The 16,649-nt window shown below is 57.0% G+C and overlaps 3 protein-coding genes across 9 annotated transcripts; 2 read left to right on the plus strand and 1 right to left on the minus strand.

Annotated features, from left to right (window-relative positions):
• Window positions 1-282: 282 nt before the first annotated feature.
• Rad9a (RAD9 checkpoint clamp component A) lies at window positions 283-6,331 on the plus strand. Of its 4 annotated transcripts, XM_020167123.2 has the most exons (11): window positions 283-430; window positions 509-579; window positions 1,052-1,180; window positions 1,545-1,659; window positions 1,741-1,840; window positions 4,017-4,126; window positions 4,224-4,333; window positions 4,415-4,479; window positions 4,588-4,725; window positions 5,446-5,650; window positions 5,739-6,331. In XM_020167123.2, the coding sequence occupies exons 1-11, from the start codon at window positions 397-399 to the stop codon at window positions 5,832-5,834; spliced, it is 1,173 nt and encodes a 390-aa protein (XP_020022712.1). In that variant the 5' UTR covers window positions 283-396; the 3' UTR covers window positions 5,835-6,331. The 4 variants fall into 4 exon arrangements, with proteins under 4 accessions (XP_020022712.1, XP_073906184.1, XP_073906172.1 ...); XM_074050083.1 differs by lacking the exon at window positions 509-579 and having other exon boundaries at window positions 288-430; XM_074050071.1 differs by lacking the exons at window positions 283-430; window positions 509-579 and adding an exon at window positions 587-789.
• A 101-nt stretch (window positions 6,332-6,432) lies between these two features.
• Ppp1ca (protein phosphatase 1 catalytic subunit alpha) lies at window positions 6,433-9,689 on the minus strand. The gene is made up of 7 exons (XM_020167126.2): window positions 9,531-9,689; window positions 8,910-9,041; window positions 8,523-8,753; window positions 7,922-8,026; window positions 7,177-7,400; window positions 6,960-7,094; window positions 6,433-6,888 (listed from the first exon to the last, which is right to left on the minus strand). The coding sequence occupies exons 1-7, from the start codon at window positions 9,583-9,585 to the stop codon at window positions 6,778-6,780; spliced, it is 993 nt and encodes a 330-aa protein (XP_020022715.1). The 5' UTR covers window positions 9,586-9,689; the 3' UTR covers window positions 6,433-6,777.
• An 859-nt stretch (window positions 9,690-10,548) lies between these two features.
• Window positions 10,549-16,262, plus strand: Tbc1d10c (TBC1 domain family member 10C). Of its 4 annotated transcripts, none has more exons than XM_020167094.2 (11): window positions 10,549-10,683; window positions 10,781-10,823; window positions 10,953-11,130; window positions 11,973-12,072; window positions 12,284-12,391; window positions 12,479-12,585; window positions 12,780-12,894; window positions 13,457-13,522; window positions 13,647-13,836; window positions 15,466-15,620; window positions 15,915-16,262. In XM_020167094.2, exons 3-11 carry the CDS (start codon window positions 10,979-10,981, stop codon window positions 16,260-16,262), a joined length of 1,341 nt encoding a protein of 446 aa, XP_020022683.1. In that variant the 5' UTR covers window positions 10,549-10,683; window positions 10,781-10,823; window positions 10,953-10,978. The 4 variants fall into 4 exon arrangements, with proteins under 4 accessions (XP_020022683.1, XP_020022682.1, XP_073906219.1 ...); XM_020167093.2 differs by having other exon boundaries at window positions 10,671-10,701; XM_074050118.1 differs by having other exon boundaries at window positions 10,683-10,823.
• The last annotated feature ends 387 nt before the right edge of the window (window positions 16,263-16,649 follow it).

Here is a 16,649-nt window from a genome sequence, read left to right on the forward strand (position 1 = left end):
CCTCGCGTTGCAGTGCGCAGCTGGCCGAGCAGGCTGACTCCGGCTCTCAGCAGGCGCCGAGCCACCCGGGTAGGGCGAGGAAAGGGAGACGCTGGGACCAAGGAGAAGCGCAGGTTCTCGGTCACGTGACAGAGACCTTCACCCCTCCCCGCCCCGCCCCAAGAACGAACTCCGTCACGTGACCGCAGAGCCTTTGCGCGTTTTTCTCACGTGACGGAGGCTCCTGCGTCGGGCCCAATAAGGAGGCGGGGGCGGGGCTGGCCGGGGGCGGTGCGCGGGAAGGGAACCCAGGGCTTCTACAGCGGCCGCTGGGATCCAGTTCGGGGATTCGGGGTGGGCCGGTCCCCAGCCTCAGCTGACTAGCAGGCTAGGCCGGGGATCAGTGCTGGGGCAACAATGAAGTGCCTGGTCACGGGCGGCAACGTGAAGGGTGAGTTTGGCCGGCCTGGCTGCGGGGCACGTGAGCCGAGGCGCCAGCCTAACCTCCTCTCTGCTCTCCTCCCCGCAGTGCTCGGCAAGGCCGTCCACTCCCTGTCCCGAATCGGGGACGAGCTCTACCTGGAACCCTTGGAGGATGGGGTGAGGGGATAGGGTATGGGGCGGGAGTGTTCCAATAGGGAGCCCATAACCTGGACTCAATGCTCACTGGGCTAGGCAGATGACCGTGGGCAGATGTGCCTGCAGAGTTCCAGTTTCCTCCTCGGTTGGAGGGGCGTCAGTTTGGATCCTGTCTTCTTCCCAGGCCGGCGTGTGTACCAAGAGCGCTTGCCCTCCCTGGAGCGCCCAGTGGTAGGGTGGGTGGGGATGAGGTAGACTTAGAGGTAATTCGGGAAGGGGAAGGGCTGTGGGAGCAGTGGGATAGCTGCGGGCAGCCTACCTTCAGGAGGAGCTACAGCTACCTCCCAAGGGGAAGGGGGTTTCAGCCGATGATGGTGGAGAGATACGACTATATGGAAAGTGCACCATAGGGCTAGAGTGGGCAATGCTGAACAGAGGGCTGAGCCTGCGGCTACCCCTAACCATGTGCCCTTCCTGGCCTTTTGTGGTTCAGCTGTCCCTCCGGACCGTGAACTCTTCCCGCTCTGCCTATGCCTGCTTCCTCTTTGCCCCACTCTTCTTCCAGCAGTACCAGGTGGCAAGCCCTGGTCAGGACCTGCTGCGCTGTAAGATTCTGATGAAGGTAAGGGTCTTTACCTCACCCTGAGCATGTCACTGCTGTTCCCTGCACTGGGGTACTCGGTAGATGTTAACTGGGGAGTGAGCCAGAGAGAGCCCATGCAAAATACAGTGGGGGGCACAGTGAAGACATCCACAGAGGGAGCTGTTATGGGGGGGTGACATTCGAGTTAGTCAAGTAGAGTAAGCAGGTCTTAAAGGCTTCCCAGTCAGAGGGAACAGTATGAACAAAGTCTGGAAGTATGCAAGTGTTCTGCATGTCGTGGGGGGTCACACGTGGGCCAGTGAGATGGGCCGGGGCCTTCATGGGACTTGAGAGCTGGTCGGTGGAGGCACAGTGCCAGGCTGATGTGTCCTACCCCACTCAGTCCTTCCTGTCGGTCTTCCGCTCTCTGGCCACGCTGGAAAAGACTGTGGAGCAGTGCTGCATCTCCCTGAATGGGCGGAGTACCCGCCTGGTGGTCCAGCTGCACTGCAAGTATGGTGAGTAGGCAGCTGGCCAGCCTGGGGTCCTGGGGAGGTTGGTGAAGGCTACTGATACCCTGTCTGCCTATGCCCATCCAGGGGTGAAGAAGACTCACAACCTGTCCTTCCAGGATTGCGAATCCCTACAGGCAGTCTTCAACCCAGCCTCGTGTCCTCATGTGCTACGGGCTCCAGCACGGTGAGCATACTTCTGCCGAAAGCTCAGCCCACGGTCTCTTCTCTCTTTGGATCTCCAAGGGTCAATTTAATGAGGCATTTCAGGGTTACTGTGATTCCTAAAGACTTCACCTAGCCCAGTGTGCACTAAGGTCTTGGCTGTTAAAAACAGAGGCTGGTATGGAGAGGGGGCAGAGAGGCCTTTCCCCATTATCCTCACTGTCTCTAGGAGCCTGCCTTCTCCAGCCCAGAGGTCTGGCTTAGCACCCCATAGGCCCATTCTGATTCCTCTTTTTGTTTTGGTGGTGGTGGTAGTGCGGTTTGAACTCAGGGCCTCACACTTGCTAGGCAGGCACTCTACCACTTGAGCCACTCTGACAGCTGTTTTTTGTTGTTGTTGTTGGTTATTTTTGAGATAGAATCTTTCGAATTATTTGCTTGAACTGGCTTCCCAACTGAGATCCTCCTGATAGCTCCTGAGTAGCTAGGATTACAGGCATGAGCCACCTGTGCAATGCTCTGATTCTACTTTGTGAGCTTGTATCTGTGGCCTGAGGGCAGATCTCATCTGACCTGAGTAACCTTGAAGGTCTGGCCTTAATGTTCTGGCCTGGTCTTCCTTCTGGAGGGTATCCCCATTCAAGGGCAGCCTCTTTTCCTAACTGCATGGGCTCTAGTCTTGGGGAGTGTCCAGGCTAAACCTGGAGATTGGGTGGGGAAGTTGAGATTCAACTTCCATCCAGATTGTTCAGCTCTGAGGAGCTGTGCAAAGCCTGGAGAACCGGGCTCCAGCAAGGTGAAGGTCCCTGAGGACCAGCTCAAAAAGGAGTGGATTCTTCCTTGTTCCATGCTGAACACTGCTCAAATTCAAGTAGTCCAAAGACCCATTCATTTCTCACAGTGACTGAAAGTCCCTTTGGGTCCTGATTGTTTGCTTAGAAGCTTTTGACCAGGCAGGGTCTCTTGAAGTAGCAGTGAACAGTACTCTTAGGTAGAGAAAGAGGAAAGGGGGTTGGAGGAGTGGCTGAAGTGGTAGCATGCCTGCCTAGCAAGCATGAGTCCCTGAGTTCAAGCCCCAGTGCCATCAAAAAACAATCCTGAGAAAGAGGAAAGGCTGTCACCTTGACCTACCTTTGGGGCTTTGTGGTAGTAGATTGAACTGATCGTGCCTGCTAGGTAAGCAAGAGCCCTGCCACCTGAGTTACACCTGGCCCTCTCATGTAGGTTCAAATACATATCATATAGAAGTAGGTGTCAGTTCCTATCACCAATTGTCTTTTTCTTTTTTTGGTGGTACTAGAGCCACCACTAGGGATGGAACCCAGGGCCTCCAGCATGCTAGACAAGTGCTACACCTCTGAGCTACACCCTCAGCCTTCCAGTTGCTTTAAGGCAAAGTCCAGATGTTATTTTTATGTAAATATTTGGCAACAAGTATCCTTAGAAGACAAGGATTTAAGGACTTGCTGCTGCTTTTTTTTTTTTTTAAGCAAGGTATTAGAGTTTGAACTCAGGTTTTGCATTGGCTAGGCAGGCACTCTACCACTTGAGCCATGCCCCCAGCCCATTTTTTTCTTTTGGTAGTACAGGAGTTTGAATTTGACTTCACAGGTGCTTTACTGCTTGAGCCACACCTCTGGCTTTTTTTTTTTGACAAGGTTTAATATATTGCCCAGGCTAGTCTTGAAGTCCTGGTCTGAAGGGTAGTAGCTGGGACTATAGATGTGCACTACCATGCCTGAGTTTTTTATTTTGTTCTCTTCCCTGGTACTGGGGATTCAACTGAGGGCCTTGTGCCTGCTGTGCAAACACTCTACCTTTTGAACTACATGCCCCAGTCCTGTTTTGTTTTGTTTGCAGTGCTGGGGATGGAACCTAAGGCATTGCACATCCTAGGCAAGCACTCTACCATTGAGCTACACCTCCAGCCCTAAGGACTCTGAGTCTAGGTTTCCAGCACTTCACACTTAGGTGCTGCCTCCCTAACCTTCCTGCTGCCTTCTCTGAGCTCTACTTTTGTTTGTCCTGTCACCTTGGAAGCTTTTGACCCGGCAAGGAACAAATCTTGATCATCCTGTCTTCATCTTGCCAGAGTGTGCTATTCCTGTACACTATGCATGTGTGTATGTCACAGCCCTGCCTCAGGTCCTCTGAGAGAAGGGCCAAGCCATGGGTGTGATGCTTTGTCCTGCTCACAGAGTACTGGGAGAGGCCGTTCTGCCCTTCCCCCCTGCACTGGCTGAAGTGACGCTGGGCATTGGCCGAGGCCGCCGAGTTATTCTGCGTAGCTATCAGGAGGAGGAGTCAGGTGAGGGAGTGGGACAAGCTCTGGGACTGAGACAGCCTGGGGACGGGAGAGGAGTGGGACCCAGGGACCCAGGTTCTTTCTGTGCCTGCCCCCACAGACAACACCATCAAAGCCATGGTGACTGAGATGAGCATTGGGGAGCAAGATTTCCAGCAGTTGCAGGCCCCAGAAGGGGTGGCTATCACTTTCTGCCTCAAGGAATTCCGGGTGAGCTTCCCCCTGCTGCCCCAATTACCACCCTGTCCTCTTGCCCAGTCCAGGCCCTAACAGCTGATTCTTCCCTCCCAGGGGCTCCTGAACTTTGCAGAGTCGGCGAACTTGCCTCTTACCGTTTACTTTGATGCTCCAGGCAGGTAATTCCCAGTCTCTGAACTAGGGGGGGTGGGGAGTGGGGAAGAAGGGGCTCTACAATCTCAGGAGCAGAAGGGAATGACCTAGCTTGGGCTCTGTCCCTTGCCCAGGCCAGCCATCTTTACTATCAAAGACACTCTGCTGGATGGCCACTTTGTCTTGGCCACACTCTCAGAGCTGGAACCACACTCCCAGTACCAGGGCTCTCCAGAGCTCCACAGGCCAGTGCCTCAGCTGCAGGCTCACAGGTGAGGTCACCAGCCCACTCACTCTTCTCCTCCATCTCTATACACCCCAGCCTGAGCCTGCTGCTTCCAGCTTCCGCACCTCCCCCCCAGCACACAAGCTTCCTGTCAGCCAGGCAGCCTTCTTGGTCAGCTGAATTCAAAGACCCCTCCCACCCACGGAAGGGTCCCCAAGGTCCCACTGGCTTCCTTCTCTGGCTGAGGCCTCCCCTCTGAGCCTCCTCCCAAGCTAAGGAGGGAAGGGGCTGCTGGGAGGCAGGAGCTGCCTGGGGTGGGGGAAGCAGGTGGCTGGAAGGGCAGGTGGGGTGGGGAGGATAGGCCCAGGGTAGTTGAAGCAGAGGAAGTTTGGTCTGGCCCCCCGCCCAGCATGTCCCTAGGCTCCACTGCACTCCAGCTCCTGTCCCCTGGGAAGGTGGGGGTTTGCGCCCCTGTGGCCCCACTCACAGGACTTGCTTTTCCCCTCCCCCAGCTGAGCTAAATTAGACCCCAGGATGCTTCCCTGTGGCCCTACCTGAACTCTGATCAAAGGGTTCCAGGCCTACTCCCTCCAGGAAGCCCCTCTTAACCCCTGCATCCTTTCCTCTCCAGCCAAATCAGGAAGTAATAAAACCAAAAGCTTACCAGCAGTCTTGAAGCCCCAGGGCCCCCTCTGAGCCCTCCAAGGTGGAGCCTGCCTCTGCGTACCCCTCTTCTCTCCGTTTCTGATACTGTTTCTACCTACAGCACACCCCAGCTGGATGACTTTGCCAGTGATGACATTGACTCTTACATGATTGCCATGGAAACCACCGTAGGCAGCACAGGCTGTAGGGCACAGCCTTCCGTTTGCCTTTCACCTGGCCTCCAGACTTCCCATGACCCTGACCCCCACTCAGAGGATGACGAAGCTGAGCCCAGTACTGTGCCTGGGACTCCCCCACCCAAGAAGGTAGGGGATGGAGGTGGGGGCAAGTGCTGGAAGGTTAGGAAGGGAGCAGCCTCCAGGACTCACTTGTCGTCTTCTGTTCTCTTTCCAGTTCCGCTCACTGTTTTTTGGCTCCATCCTAGCCCCGGCCCACTCCCCTCAGGGCCCCAGCCCCGTGCTGGCTGAAGACAGTGATGGTGAAGGCTGAACTGACAACCTGAAGGCTGTCTAAAAGCTGTGGACTAGAAAGAGCCCCAGCCAGAGCAGGGCAGGGGCTCAGCCCCAGGTGTGGTATAGGGGCTATGCTGGCAGCCTGCTCCACCTGGCAGGCTGCTGTAGAGCTGCTGTGCTGACCATGTCTGACCTGACTTCCCCCAACCTCTTTCTGAGGCCTGGTGCAGACCTGCCACCAGACAGGAGGGGCCTCACCTCTTATTTACCATGAAGCCTCAGGCCAGGCTCCAGCCATCTGGCCAGGGCTGAAAGCCTGCCTTGTTCAGGCTCACCTCTAAGAAAAAAATCACAGTGCTGATCCACCCCCTCTGCCAATCATGAACTGCTCTCCCTCAAACACTGGGCACACCTTTGGGACACTCCCCCCACCCCCCTTCGACTTGGCTGGCACAGGTCATTTCTCCTGTTTTCCTACACTTTGGCCCTGGTTAGGAATTCTAAGTGCCTCTGGATCTGAGTGTATGGCTGGGGTTGCCCTGGCTGGGCCTGTGCCCAGTAAGCCTGCCTCTCAAGTGGCTTTGTATGGAAGGGTTGCCAGGCCGTGTTTTTGACAAGGAGACAGAGGCCATGGCGAGAATCCAGCTTTGACCTTTATTCAAGAGACCAGATGGGTTACCCCAGGATCCGGCTGCCAGCCCTGTGGCCAAGCCAGGCTGGAGACCCACAATCTGGCCTGCCATTGCCCTGAGCTGCAGCCTCAGCCCCAGGATTCCACTTGCAGCCACCGCAGGTGCAGGTGGGAGGGAGCCCTTGGGGATTGGACGCTGCTATTGATTTCATTAAAAAAGAAAAAGACACTAATGCTCTGTGTTCCCCATGACGGGTGGGCCTGAGGGGCCTGTGTGACCCCGCCCCAGGGCAGCATGATTTCTGTACAATCCATCATCTGGGGCAGAGGGGCAGGTGGCACACAGAAGCTATTTCTTGGCTTTGGCGGAGTTGCGGGGTGGAGTGATAGGGCGGCCTCCAGGGTTCAGGCCACTGAACTGCCCATACTTCCCCTTGTTTTTGTCCGCGGGCTTGAGGATCTAAGAGAAACAAAGCTGGTCAGGCTCCTGTGCGGAGCCCCAGGACCTCCTGGCCCCTTCCTGATACCCACCTGGAAGGAACACATGAGGGTTTCATCCACACTCATCATGGCACCAGCATTGTCAAACTCGCCACAGTAGTTGGGAGCTGAGAAAAGTGTCACCAGTTGCCGCTTGGCAAAGAACTCATAGCCATCTTCTACCACCTGTATGAGGATGGGAGAGTTGGGTCCACAGGGCTGGCCCACCCATTCCCCTTCCTGCCGTGACTCAGGGCCACCAGCCCACCTGGTGTGCCCGGCAGATGAGGTCCAAGTCGTGCTTGTGAAGAAACTTGGCCACCACCTCGGCCCCAAAGGTGAAGGAGACCCCACGGTCGTTCTCGCCCCAGCCCTGCACATCCTTGTCGGGGTCGGACCACAGCAGGTCACACAGCAGGCCCTGGTCAGGCACGTCAGTGGGCCGCATGATACGCCGGATCTGCTCCATGGACTGCAGGTCCGGGGACAGGCCTGGGGACAGGACGGCACTTCCTCAGACAAGTCCCAAAGCTGCTCCTCCAGGCAGCCTTGGGAATCAGCCTCACTCTTCCTACCACCATCCGGGCCTCCCAGACTCCTGAGGCCGAGACAGGCACAACTCACCACCCTCAGTCTTCTCAAGTCCCGAACACAAGCTCAAAGACACCCCGCACCCAAGTAGAATGCCTGGAGACAAGTGAGCTCCCTGCAGGATGCTGAATGCCACAACAGGAAAGAGTGCAGCCTAACAGTGGGGCCTGGGAGGAGCTCCTACAAAAAGCCTCATCCAAGATAAGCCCCAAAGAGAGCGATTGTAGACATCTGTTTTGTTTTTCTTTTTTTGGTACTGGGATTTGAACCCAGGGCCTTGCACCTGCTAGGAAGGTGCTCTGCCACTTGAGCCATACCCCCAGCCACACCTGCTAACAGCTTTGTTCCAAGGCCTACAGGGCTGTGGCCTGAGCTGATCTTTCCCAGGCCTCCCTCAGCACACACCCCACAGCCACCCTCACCTCCGTGGCAGCAGAAGATCTTCTCATCTACAATGGCCGCAATGGGCAGGCAGTTGAAGCAGTCAGTGAAAGTTTTCCACAGTTTGATGTTGTAGCGTCTCTTACCTGCCGAGGGGTAGGGCATGGTTCACAGGGAGGCCTGTCCATGCCACTCCACCCTCAGCCCTCTTGGGCACTTTGTGGGCTGTTCTGGCACAGCTAGGAGAAGAGACTAGAAGGCAAGGAAGGCTCAAGCCCTCCACACCTACCTCACCCCGCCCCCTCCCTACCAGGAGTAATTCCAAGGTTCATAGGAACCCAAATTCCACTCTGGCCCAACCTCAGGGTTGAAGCCCATGAGCACTGGAGGGGAGTGACACCAGGCAGGCCCCTGAGGTGGGGGTGTGTATGGCGGAAGCATCAGCAAATGGGCAGCCCTCCAGGTGCATCCATGCACTAAAACCCTGGTGGGTGTCAGGCTCCAGACCAGGGAGGGAAGGGCAGACAGGCATGAAATGATGGAGCAACCAGTCATCAGGGATGTCTGCTAGACCAACGTGAGGGCCCCATGAAGAGCAGGGTAGGCAGTTTCTACCCTGGGTGGTGGGGTCAAACCACTCACACTCATCGTAGAAGCCATAGATGCGGTTAATGCTGGCACACTCGTGGTTCCCACGGAGCAGGAAGAAATTCTCAGGATACTTGATCTTATAGGCCAGCAGCAGGCAGATAGTCTCCAAAGACTGCTTGCCCCGGTCCACGTAGTCACCCAGGAAAAGGTAGTTGCTCTCTGGAGGGAAACCGCCATACTCGAACAGCCGCAGAAGGTCATAGTACTGGCCGTGGATGTCACCTGTAACCCAGGGAACCAGGAAAGCCAGGCGTAAGATCTGAACTTGAACCCAGGGCCAGGAATGGGCTCAAGGGAGGAGGGATCCAGGAACTCTGGGAGAGGAGCGATGCTGTCACTTTCAGGAAGCCAAAAGGTGTTGGGGAAGTAGGGGCTCACCACAGATCTTGAGGGGGGCCTCCAGCTCCAGAAGAATGGGCTGGCTGAGGAAAATCTCCCGGGATTTGAGGCACAGACCACGGATCTCATTCTCTGTCAGCTGCACATTCTTTCCAGGCCGCGAGCCCTGCACTGGGAGTGGAACGGAGTGTTAGGACCCTAGCCGCTCAGACAAGAGGATGGACCCTTCGGCATCTTTGGGGGCGCCTAGGCCTCTACTTGCCCGCGGGCAGCGGCTGTTGCGGGTGCCTCTTGGGACCTCCGCCTCAGGCCTCCCAAGGCAAGACTCCTGTCACCCTGGAGGCCCAAGAGAGGGGTCTGTGCGCGCAGGGGCCTGTCATCCCAAATCTCATAGCCTAGCCCTTCCGAGCTACACCCCAAGACCCCAGACTACCCCTGCGCCCCAGACCCAGGAGAGAGGGCTGCTCCTCAACCCAGACTCCAAGGCGCGCCCGCGGGAAGCGGGGGTCTGTGGCCGTGGGACCTCGCGGCTCGTCCCCGCCCAGTCGAAGCTGGCCCCGGGAGGGTCAGGGCCCGCGCGCGCGCCACTTCCGGGCCGGGCAGGGGGCCAGGGCTCGGGGGGTACGGCGGGCACCGCCCTTCCTCCCCCTTCCAGCCCACCTTCCAGCAGGCGCCCGATGATAGAGTCCAGGTTGAGCTTCTCGCTGTCGGACATGGCGGCGCCGCCGCTCCGGCCCAGCAGCTCCGGGCCCGCTCCTGCCTCCCGCCCTCCCGCAGCCTCCTTCCGGCCAGGCTCTCCTTCCGCCGCCCCCGGCCCGCCGCCCCGCCTCCTCGGCCGCCCGCCCGCCCCGCCGCGCCCCGCCGCGCCCCGCCGTTCCCTCGCGCTCTAGCGCCTCTGCTGGAAGTGAAGCGCAGCGGCCGAGGCGGCCCGGGGGGCGGGCCTTGGGTGAAGGGGCGGGGCCTGGCTGCCGGGGGCGGGGCCTGGCTGCCGGGGGCGGGGCCTGGCTGCCGGGGGCGGGGCCTGCTGGGGGCTGGAGGGGCGGGATTCAGTTTGTTCCGTCCCTGAGGAGCCACCAAGCCACGTTCAGAGGATTTGGGACCGGAAGTACTGTGAAAGTTGTTTTTCTCTTTCAGAGCCTAAACATCCCTTTCCACACTAGCGCTGGGTGGGAGTGCAGTGTGAGTACAGTAATCACTCCTCAAACGCTGCGGAGTAAGTCCTCGAAGTACAGAAAAGGAAACTGAGGTTCAGAGATAATCAAGGGACTGCTTCGAGACATTTATCTATGATCCCCAGGCAACTAACTGACCAGACACCTGCTATCGAACTCGTAGCATGTTTTGGTTCACATTAGCTGGTACCTGCTAAGCCAATATTTTTATAAGTCTCATAATTACTTTTTGAGTAGCCTAATATTGCATTGTGTGCATGCTAAAAGTGGGCTGGGAGTGTATCTCAGGCAAAGCACTTGACTACTGCGTGCAAGGTCCGGGGTTCAATCCGACACTCCAAAAAAAAGTGTTACTTTGTAAACAGCAAACATTAAATAAACCACAATTCTTATTGGAATCCTGCATTAAGTGGTTTTTGTGCCGGTAACCTCAAAATAAGGTGTCCTGCTCTCTCTATCTCTGATAGGCCCAGGCCACATCGCACCCAGCACAGGAGGAGGGAGGGAGGAGCCCGTGGCTCAAGGGCACTAGGGCAAGCAGGAAGAGCATCACAGAGGAAGGGGTAACCCCCCCCCAACTCTTGGGAGGGGCCCCCAACTTGCTGCTGAAGCTGAGTCTGAGGAGGAAGTGAGAGGAGGAGGTGAGGTGCAGCAGGGAGGTGAGCTGTGCTGGTGGGGACAGGGGCTGGGCCTGGAGCCCGGTATCTGTACAGAGGCCTTGCCTTTCTGTCATTTCAGGGCCTAGGCCACTCTCCATAAAAGAGGGCACATAGGGGGCCTGGTAAGATACCCTGAAACCTAACCTTCTGGCCCCACCACCAAGCCAGGGGCTGAGGACTGTGGGTTGGGAACCCAGGCCCCAGGCTGGCCAAGATTGTCCTCTTACCCTGGCTCTACCCACATCTTGCAGCCTGTGGCAACGCAGTGTAGGGTGTCATGGCCCGGGCCCTGGGGGAGGACCTGGTGCAGCCAGCCGAGTTGCAGGATGACTCCAGCTCCTTGGGGTCCGACTCAGAACTGAGTGGGCCGGGTCCATATCGCCAGGCAGACCGCTATGGATTCATTGGTGGCAGTTCAGCAGAGCCGGGGTAAGTGGGGCTGGGATGGGGGATGGTGGTGTGCAGGGACTGAGGGAATTCTGGAGTGAGGCCCAACCTCAGGGATCTGAGGAGCGTCTTGTAGTAGGGACTGGGCTGGGGACTCAGCCAATACCTCTCTTCAGGCTCCAGGTAGAATTCTAACGAGGGAAAGACAGAGCTAGAGACCCTGTATGTTTCTTTTACACAATTTCTAAGGGCCCGCACCCATCCCTGGTGCTGTCTTTGCCCTTTGAATCTCTGGCCAGGAACCCCATATCTAAATCATAGAATCCACACATCTTCCCATTCAATTCCCCAATCTATAGACAGATAAACGGGTCAAGAGACAGAAACTTGGCTCAAGTGATAGAGCACCTGCCTAACAAACATAAGGCCCTGAGTTCAAACCCCAGTGCCGCGCGCACACACACACACACACACACACAGAAAAAAAGACAGAAAGTTGCCCCAGGTCACACAGCAGATCAGAGACAGAAACAGACTCAAACTCAGTACTCCTGACTCGAGGTCAGTACCCCTGATTCAAACTCAGCACTCCTGACTCAAACTCAATATTCCTCAGTCCCAAGTCTCTGTCCAAGCAGCTTTCTCTATGAATCATGGTCTGTGTCCCAGTCATGAGTGCCAGTCAGTCAGCCCCTCCCTCAACACACACTTTACCTATGACACATTCCTTTACCTATGGCAATCACTGGCAGCTTCTGGTCACCAGGTCACCCCCCAGGGTCCCCACAGAGCTCTCCAGGGTCTACCAGGTAGCCTGGAGGAAGGGGGTAGGTATGGGCTCTAGGAAACAGCTGTCAAGAAATACCTGTGCCATGTACCCCCAGGCCAGGTCACCCCCCTGCGGACCTCATCCGCCAGCGGGAGATGAAGTGGGTGGAGATGACCTCACACTGGGAGAAAACCATGTCACGGAGGTACAAAAAGGTGAGGGAAAAGTGGCCTTGCACCAGCACCCTTGGCTCCCCTCTCCCAGCTTTGCCCCCTATTGGCAAAATGTACCTGTCCTATTACCCAGAACCTCCTGCCTTTGCTCCCCACCACCCAAGTGGCCCCTGATCAATGGGAGGTTTGCTTGGGGTCTGCCAATAGGAGCAAGTGAGGCTGGCCTAATGGAGCCCCTTGGCCTCCCCGACAGGTAAAGATACAGTGCCGGAAGGGTATCCCCTCATCCCTGCGGGCCCGGTGCTGGCCCCTGCTGTGTGGGGCCCAAGTGTGTCAGAACAACAGTCCTCGCACCTATCAGGTGAGGGAGTTGTCGGGGGGGGGGGGGTCTCACCTCCCCTTCTCAGAGCTCTCTGCCACACTCACATTGCCTTCCTGCCACCCACAGGAGCTGGCAGAGGCCCCTGGAGACCCGCAGTGGATGGAGACCATTGGCAGGGACCTGCACCGCCAGTTCCCTCTGCATGAGATGTTTGTGTCACCCCAGGGTCATGGGTACGAGGCCATCAATGCCCCAGGGACCCCAGCCCTATCCCTGGATGCTTCAGCCCAGTTCCCCACTCCAGCTTTATGTCTTTGTGTCTCAGGTGACCCAGCAAGGGCCAGGAACACTATGACCTGGGCAGAGGTCAAAGAGGGTGGGTAAGGGTTGCCTGGAGGGCTAACCCTAATAGGGTCTTCTGGCACAGGCAGCAGGGGCTCCTGCAGGTACTCAAGGCTTACACCCTGTATCGGCCGGAACAGGGCTACTGCCAGGCCCAGGGCCCTGTGGCTGCTGTGCTGCTCATGCACCTGCCCCCAGAGGTGAGTGACCTTCAACCTGACCCTCAGTCCCTAGTGACCTAGTGATCCCAATTGTAGGACCCATGTCCCCTAACCCCAGGAACTCTGGCCTCAGGGTCATGGGATCCTTTACTCCCAAACCCTGTCATAGTAATCCAGGGACTGATGACCAGTCGGTCTTAGTGGCCTTCAAGTCTAATGACCTTGACTCCAGGAACCTGGGACCTTTCCTCCCAGCCCTTACCCCACTGACCTAGGTGTCTGGAAAATTTCATCTTGGCCTTATGACTTCTGATTCTGAACACTGACAATTCCTCCTGACTCCAATGACCCCAGGAACCCAGGAGTTGAACTTTGGAACTCTCCTTTGCCCCGTGAGCTCCAACCCTGTGACCTTTAAACCCAGCACCCTAAGTGCTGGTACTTCTGCCCCCTCAGCCCCTTAGCAGGTCAGACTCTTTCTATAAGGTTCCCGCAGGCACTAAGCAGGGTAGGAGCAGCACTGAGCCCCATTCCCCATCCTGCCTCCCCCTCCATGGTCCTTTTGTGAGTGGGTACTCATAGGTCTGTGTCCTGTCCCTAGGAGGCCTTCTGGTGCCTGGTGCAGATCTGTGAGGTCTACCTCCCTGGCTACTACGGGCCCCATATGGTGAGAGGCTGGCATGGGGGCTGGAGACAGAGGGGGCCTGGGGACAGAGCAGGGCAGAAGCCTGGGTTTTGGGAGTATAGGTGCCGGCAGCATTTGTCGGCCAGACTGATGGACAGGTCTGCAGGAGGCTGTGCGGCTGGATGCAGAGGTGTTCATGGCCCTGCTGCGGCGACTGCTCCCACGTGTGCACAAGCACCTACAGCAGGTGGGCGTCGGGCCCCTGCTCTACCTACCTGAATGGTTCCTGTGTCTCTTCACCCGCTCCCTGCCCTTCCCCACTGTGCTCCGCATTTGGGATGCCTTTCTCAGCGAGGGTGAGTGGGGCAGCTGGATGGCCAGGGCCAGCGAGGGTACACTGGGTACACTTAGGTAACTCACTTCTCTGAGTTCGTTCTGCTCAGTTACTGCCACTGTCTGCCCTTTTAGGGCCTTGTACCAGGGGGCTAGGGTGTATCTCTGGAGAAAATAGTTGGGTGGCATAGCACCAGTGTAATGAACTGGAGCCCACAGCTCATGATGAGGGCCACCAAGGAGGCCAGGTGCTGCATGGGGCAGGATAGAGGCCAGGGAGGCCTCCAGTGGGGGGGGGGGGTCCCATGGGGCAAGAGCTGGAGCAGTCACTATGTGTGGTGTGGCCTCTGAGTGGCTGGGGCATGGCTGACAGCAGGATGGCCTCTGATGGTTGAAGGCCTCCAGGCACCAGGCAAGGATGCCTGTGGCAGCCAGGAATACGTGACTATGTGAGACCTTCATTCTGATGGGGCGGGGGATGGGAGGTGACAGTAACCAAATTAACAAGATATTTATAGAATGTCATAAGTGCCATGGAGAAAATAAAACACGGGATGTGACAGTGAGTGGCAGAAGAGTGGCAGGAGGTGGTTGCTGTTTTAAAAGATGCTTCAGGCTGCTCTATGGAGGAGGTGAACTTGAAGGGGCACAGGTGGAGGCTGGGGACTAGAAAGGCCACTGAAGGCAGGGCCCAGGCTACAGCAGACTCAGGGAAGAGAGCATGGAGAGGTAAAGCCAGAGTGGAGGATGCTGGGTTCATACAGCTGGAGGGCCATTGAGGTAAAGCCAAGCTGGACTCTTTGGGCCTCAATACCCCACATCAGTAACCCATCTGCATTCTATTCTGTATGCAATGTCCAGAGGTTGCATATAAAATATAGTAGAAATCAATCAGTTCATCTATTGAGCACCTGCTGTATGCCCAGACAGATTTAGATTGTCCACACAGGGGAGCACCACTAGTTGACTTAGAACTCTGGCCACAGGTATCCAAGTTGCTATCCATGTGTCACCTCCCACCCAGCCTCAGACCTCAAGGGCAGGGCCAATCATGGCGGCCAAGCTGATTCCTGCTCCCTCCACCTGAGGACAAGCACTTCGTAGGCTCCCTGTAATAGACATGATGACAGCAGTGGAGATTGTTCCTTTACAAGTCACACTTGTCACTAGGCCTCAGTGGCCCTCTGGCTGCTTTTCTCAGCAGTTCAGAGGCTGCCAGGAAGGAACTGTGAGACTCCAGGACCGGTCCAAGGTTATAGTGTGTGTGTGTGTGTGTGTGTGTGTGTGTGTGTGGAGAGAGAGAGAGAGAGAGAGAGAGAGAGAGAGAGCACTCATGAACACTATGCTCTGAAGGTTTTAATGAGGAGGCCCAGAAAAAGCTTGGCATCAGGTAGTAAGTAGCCCCTGGCTCCTGGCTGGCTGCCCCATCTAGAAGTATCTGGACTTCTGAAACTGACTTGGCCACTGCAGGGGCCTACACCCCCCGAATTGTAATCTTCCCTCTGTTATTGCTCTTGGCTTGAGGTGGGGTGGGGGTGGAGCTGCAAGAAGGTAGAAGGAGTATGTCTGAGGGCAGGTTCAGGCTCAGGTGTAGAACTGAGAAAGGCCTCCCAGTGAGTGAGCCTCCCATCCCCCACCCCCACCGCCTGCAGGTGTCAGGGTGCTGTTCCGCGTGGGGTTAACACTGGTGCGCCTGGCACTGGGCACTGCAGAGCAGCGCACGGCCTGCCCAGGGCTCCTGGAGACGCTTGGGGCCCTTCGAGCCATCCCCCCTGCCCAGCTGCAGGAGGATGTCTTCATGTTGCAGGTGAATGTTCCTGCCTACCTTCCTCAGTGACCCGTCCCCTGCTTCACAACTGGGGGAGTGGAGCCAAAGTGAGAACCAGGTTCAGTTCCTGTCCCTGTCCTCTGAGCTGCAAAGAATGTGAAAACCCCGGGCCTCAGCGCCTTTCTGTGGCTCCCCCAGTGACACTGTCTTCAAGTCCCTCAGCCCTCAGCCACTTCCTGGGGCTGTGTGCTGCCTGCCCCACCCCGTGGGGACCTCAGGGTTTCCTGCCCCTCCTTCAGCCCGGGCAAAATCAACACCAACTGTCCTCCACAGGTGCACAGTGTTACCCTATCTGAGCGGGACCTGCAGCGGGAACTCAGGGTCCAGCTGACTCAGCTGCCCAAGTCGTTGCCTGGGCCACCCCCTCAGCCACAGGCCCGCCTTTCTGGAGCCCAAGCCATCTTTGAATTCCAGCAGCTGGCTGGGGCACAAGGAAGTGCCAAGCCTGAGCTACCCCAGATAGTGGTGCAGCCTCCAGAAGAGCCCAGGCCACCACGGCGCAAACCCCAGACACGTGGCAAGACTTTCCATGGGCTCTTGACTCGGGCCCGGGGACCCCCTATTGAAGGTGCCCCCAGGTCCCATCGAGGCTCTGCCTCCTTTCTGGACACCCGCTTCTGAGTGTAATGGACTCACTGCCCTCCCCCCAATCCAAATCATCCAAGAGGCGAATACCAGCTCCTCCTCACACAGGGTCTGCACATCATTGCTGGGATTTGGTGACTCAGCTCCATTCCTAGCAAGGACATGCAGCAGGGGAGGGGCGAGTCTCCTCACTTGACTGACTGTGTCAGGCACAAAGATAAAGGAAGTTCACAGAGAGGGGGTTGTGGGGAGCTGGGCAGGCCATCCACCCATGGAGCAATCCTGGTGCCCTGGCCCTGGCCAGCATCAAAGCCAACACTGACGAAGCACGGGAGTGAGGGAGCTGGCTGGATTAAGGGACCCCCCCCCAAGGGCAGCTGGGATGGCTGGAATAAAATTTGACTTGAGCAGACACCTAGATAG

The sequence above is a fragment of the Castor canadensis genome, chromosome 1 (genome assembly GCF_047511655.1).
Source record: "Castor canadensis chromosome 1, mCasCan1.hap1v2, whole genome shotgun sequence".
In the NCBI taxonomy this organism is placed as follows: Eukaryota; Metazoa; Chordata; class Mammalia; order Rodentia; family Castoridae; genus Castor; species Castor canadensis.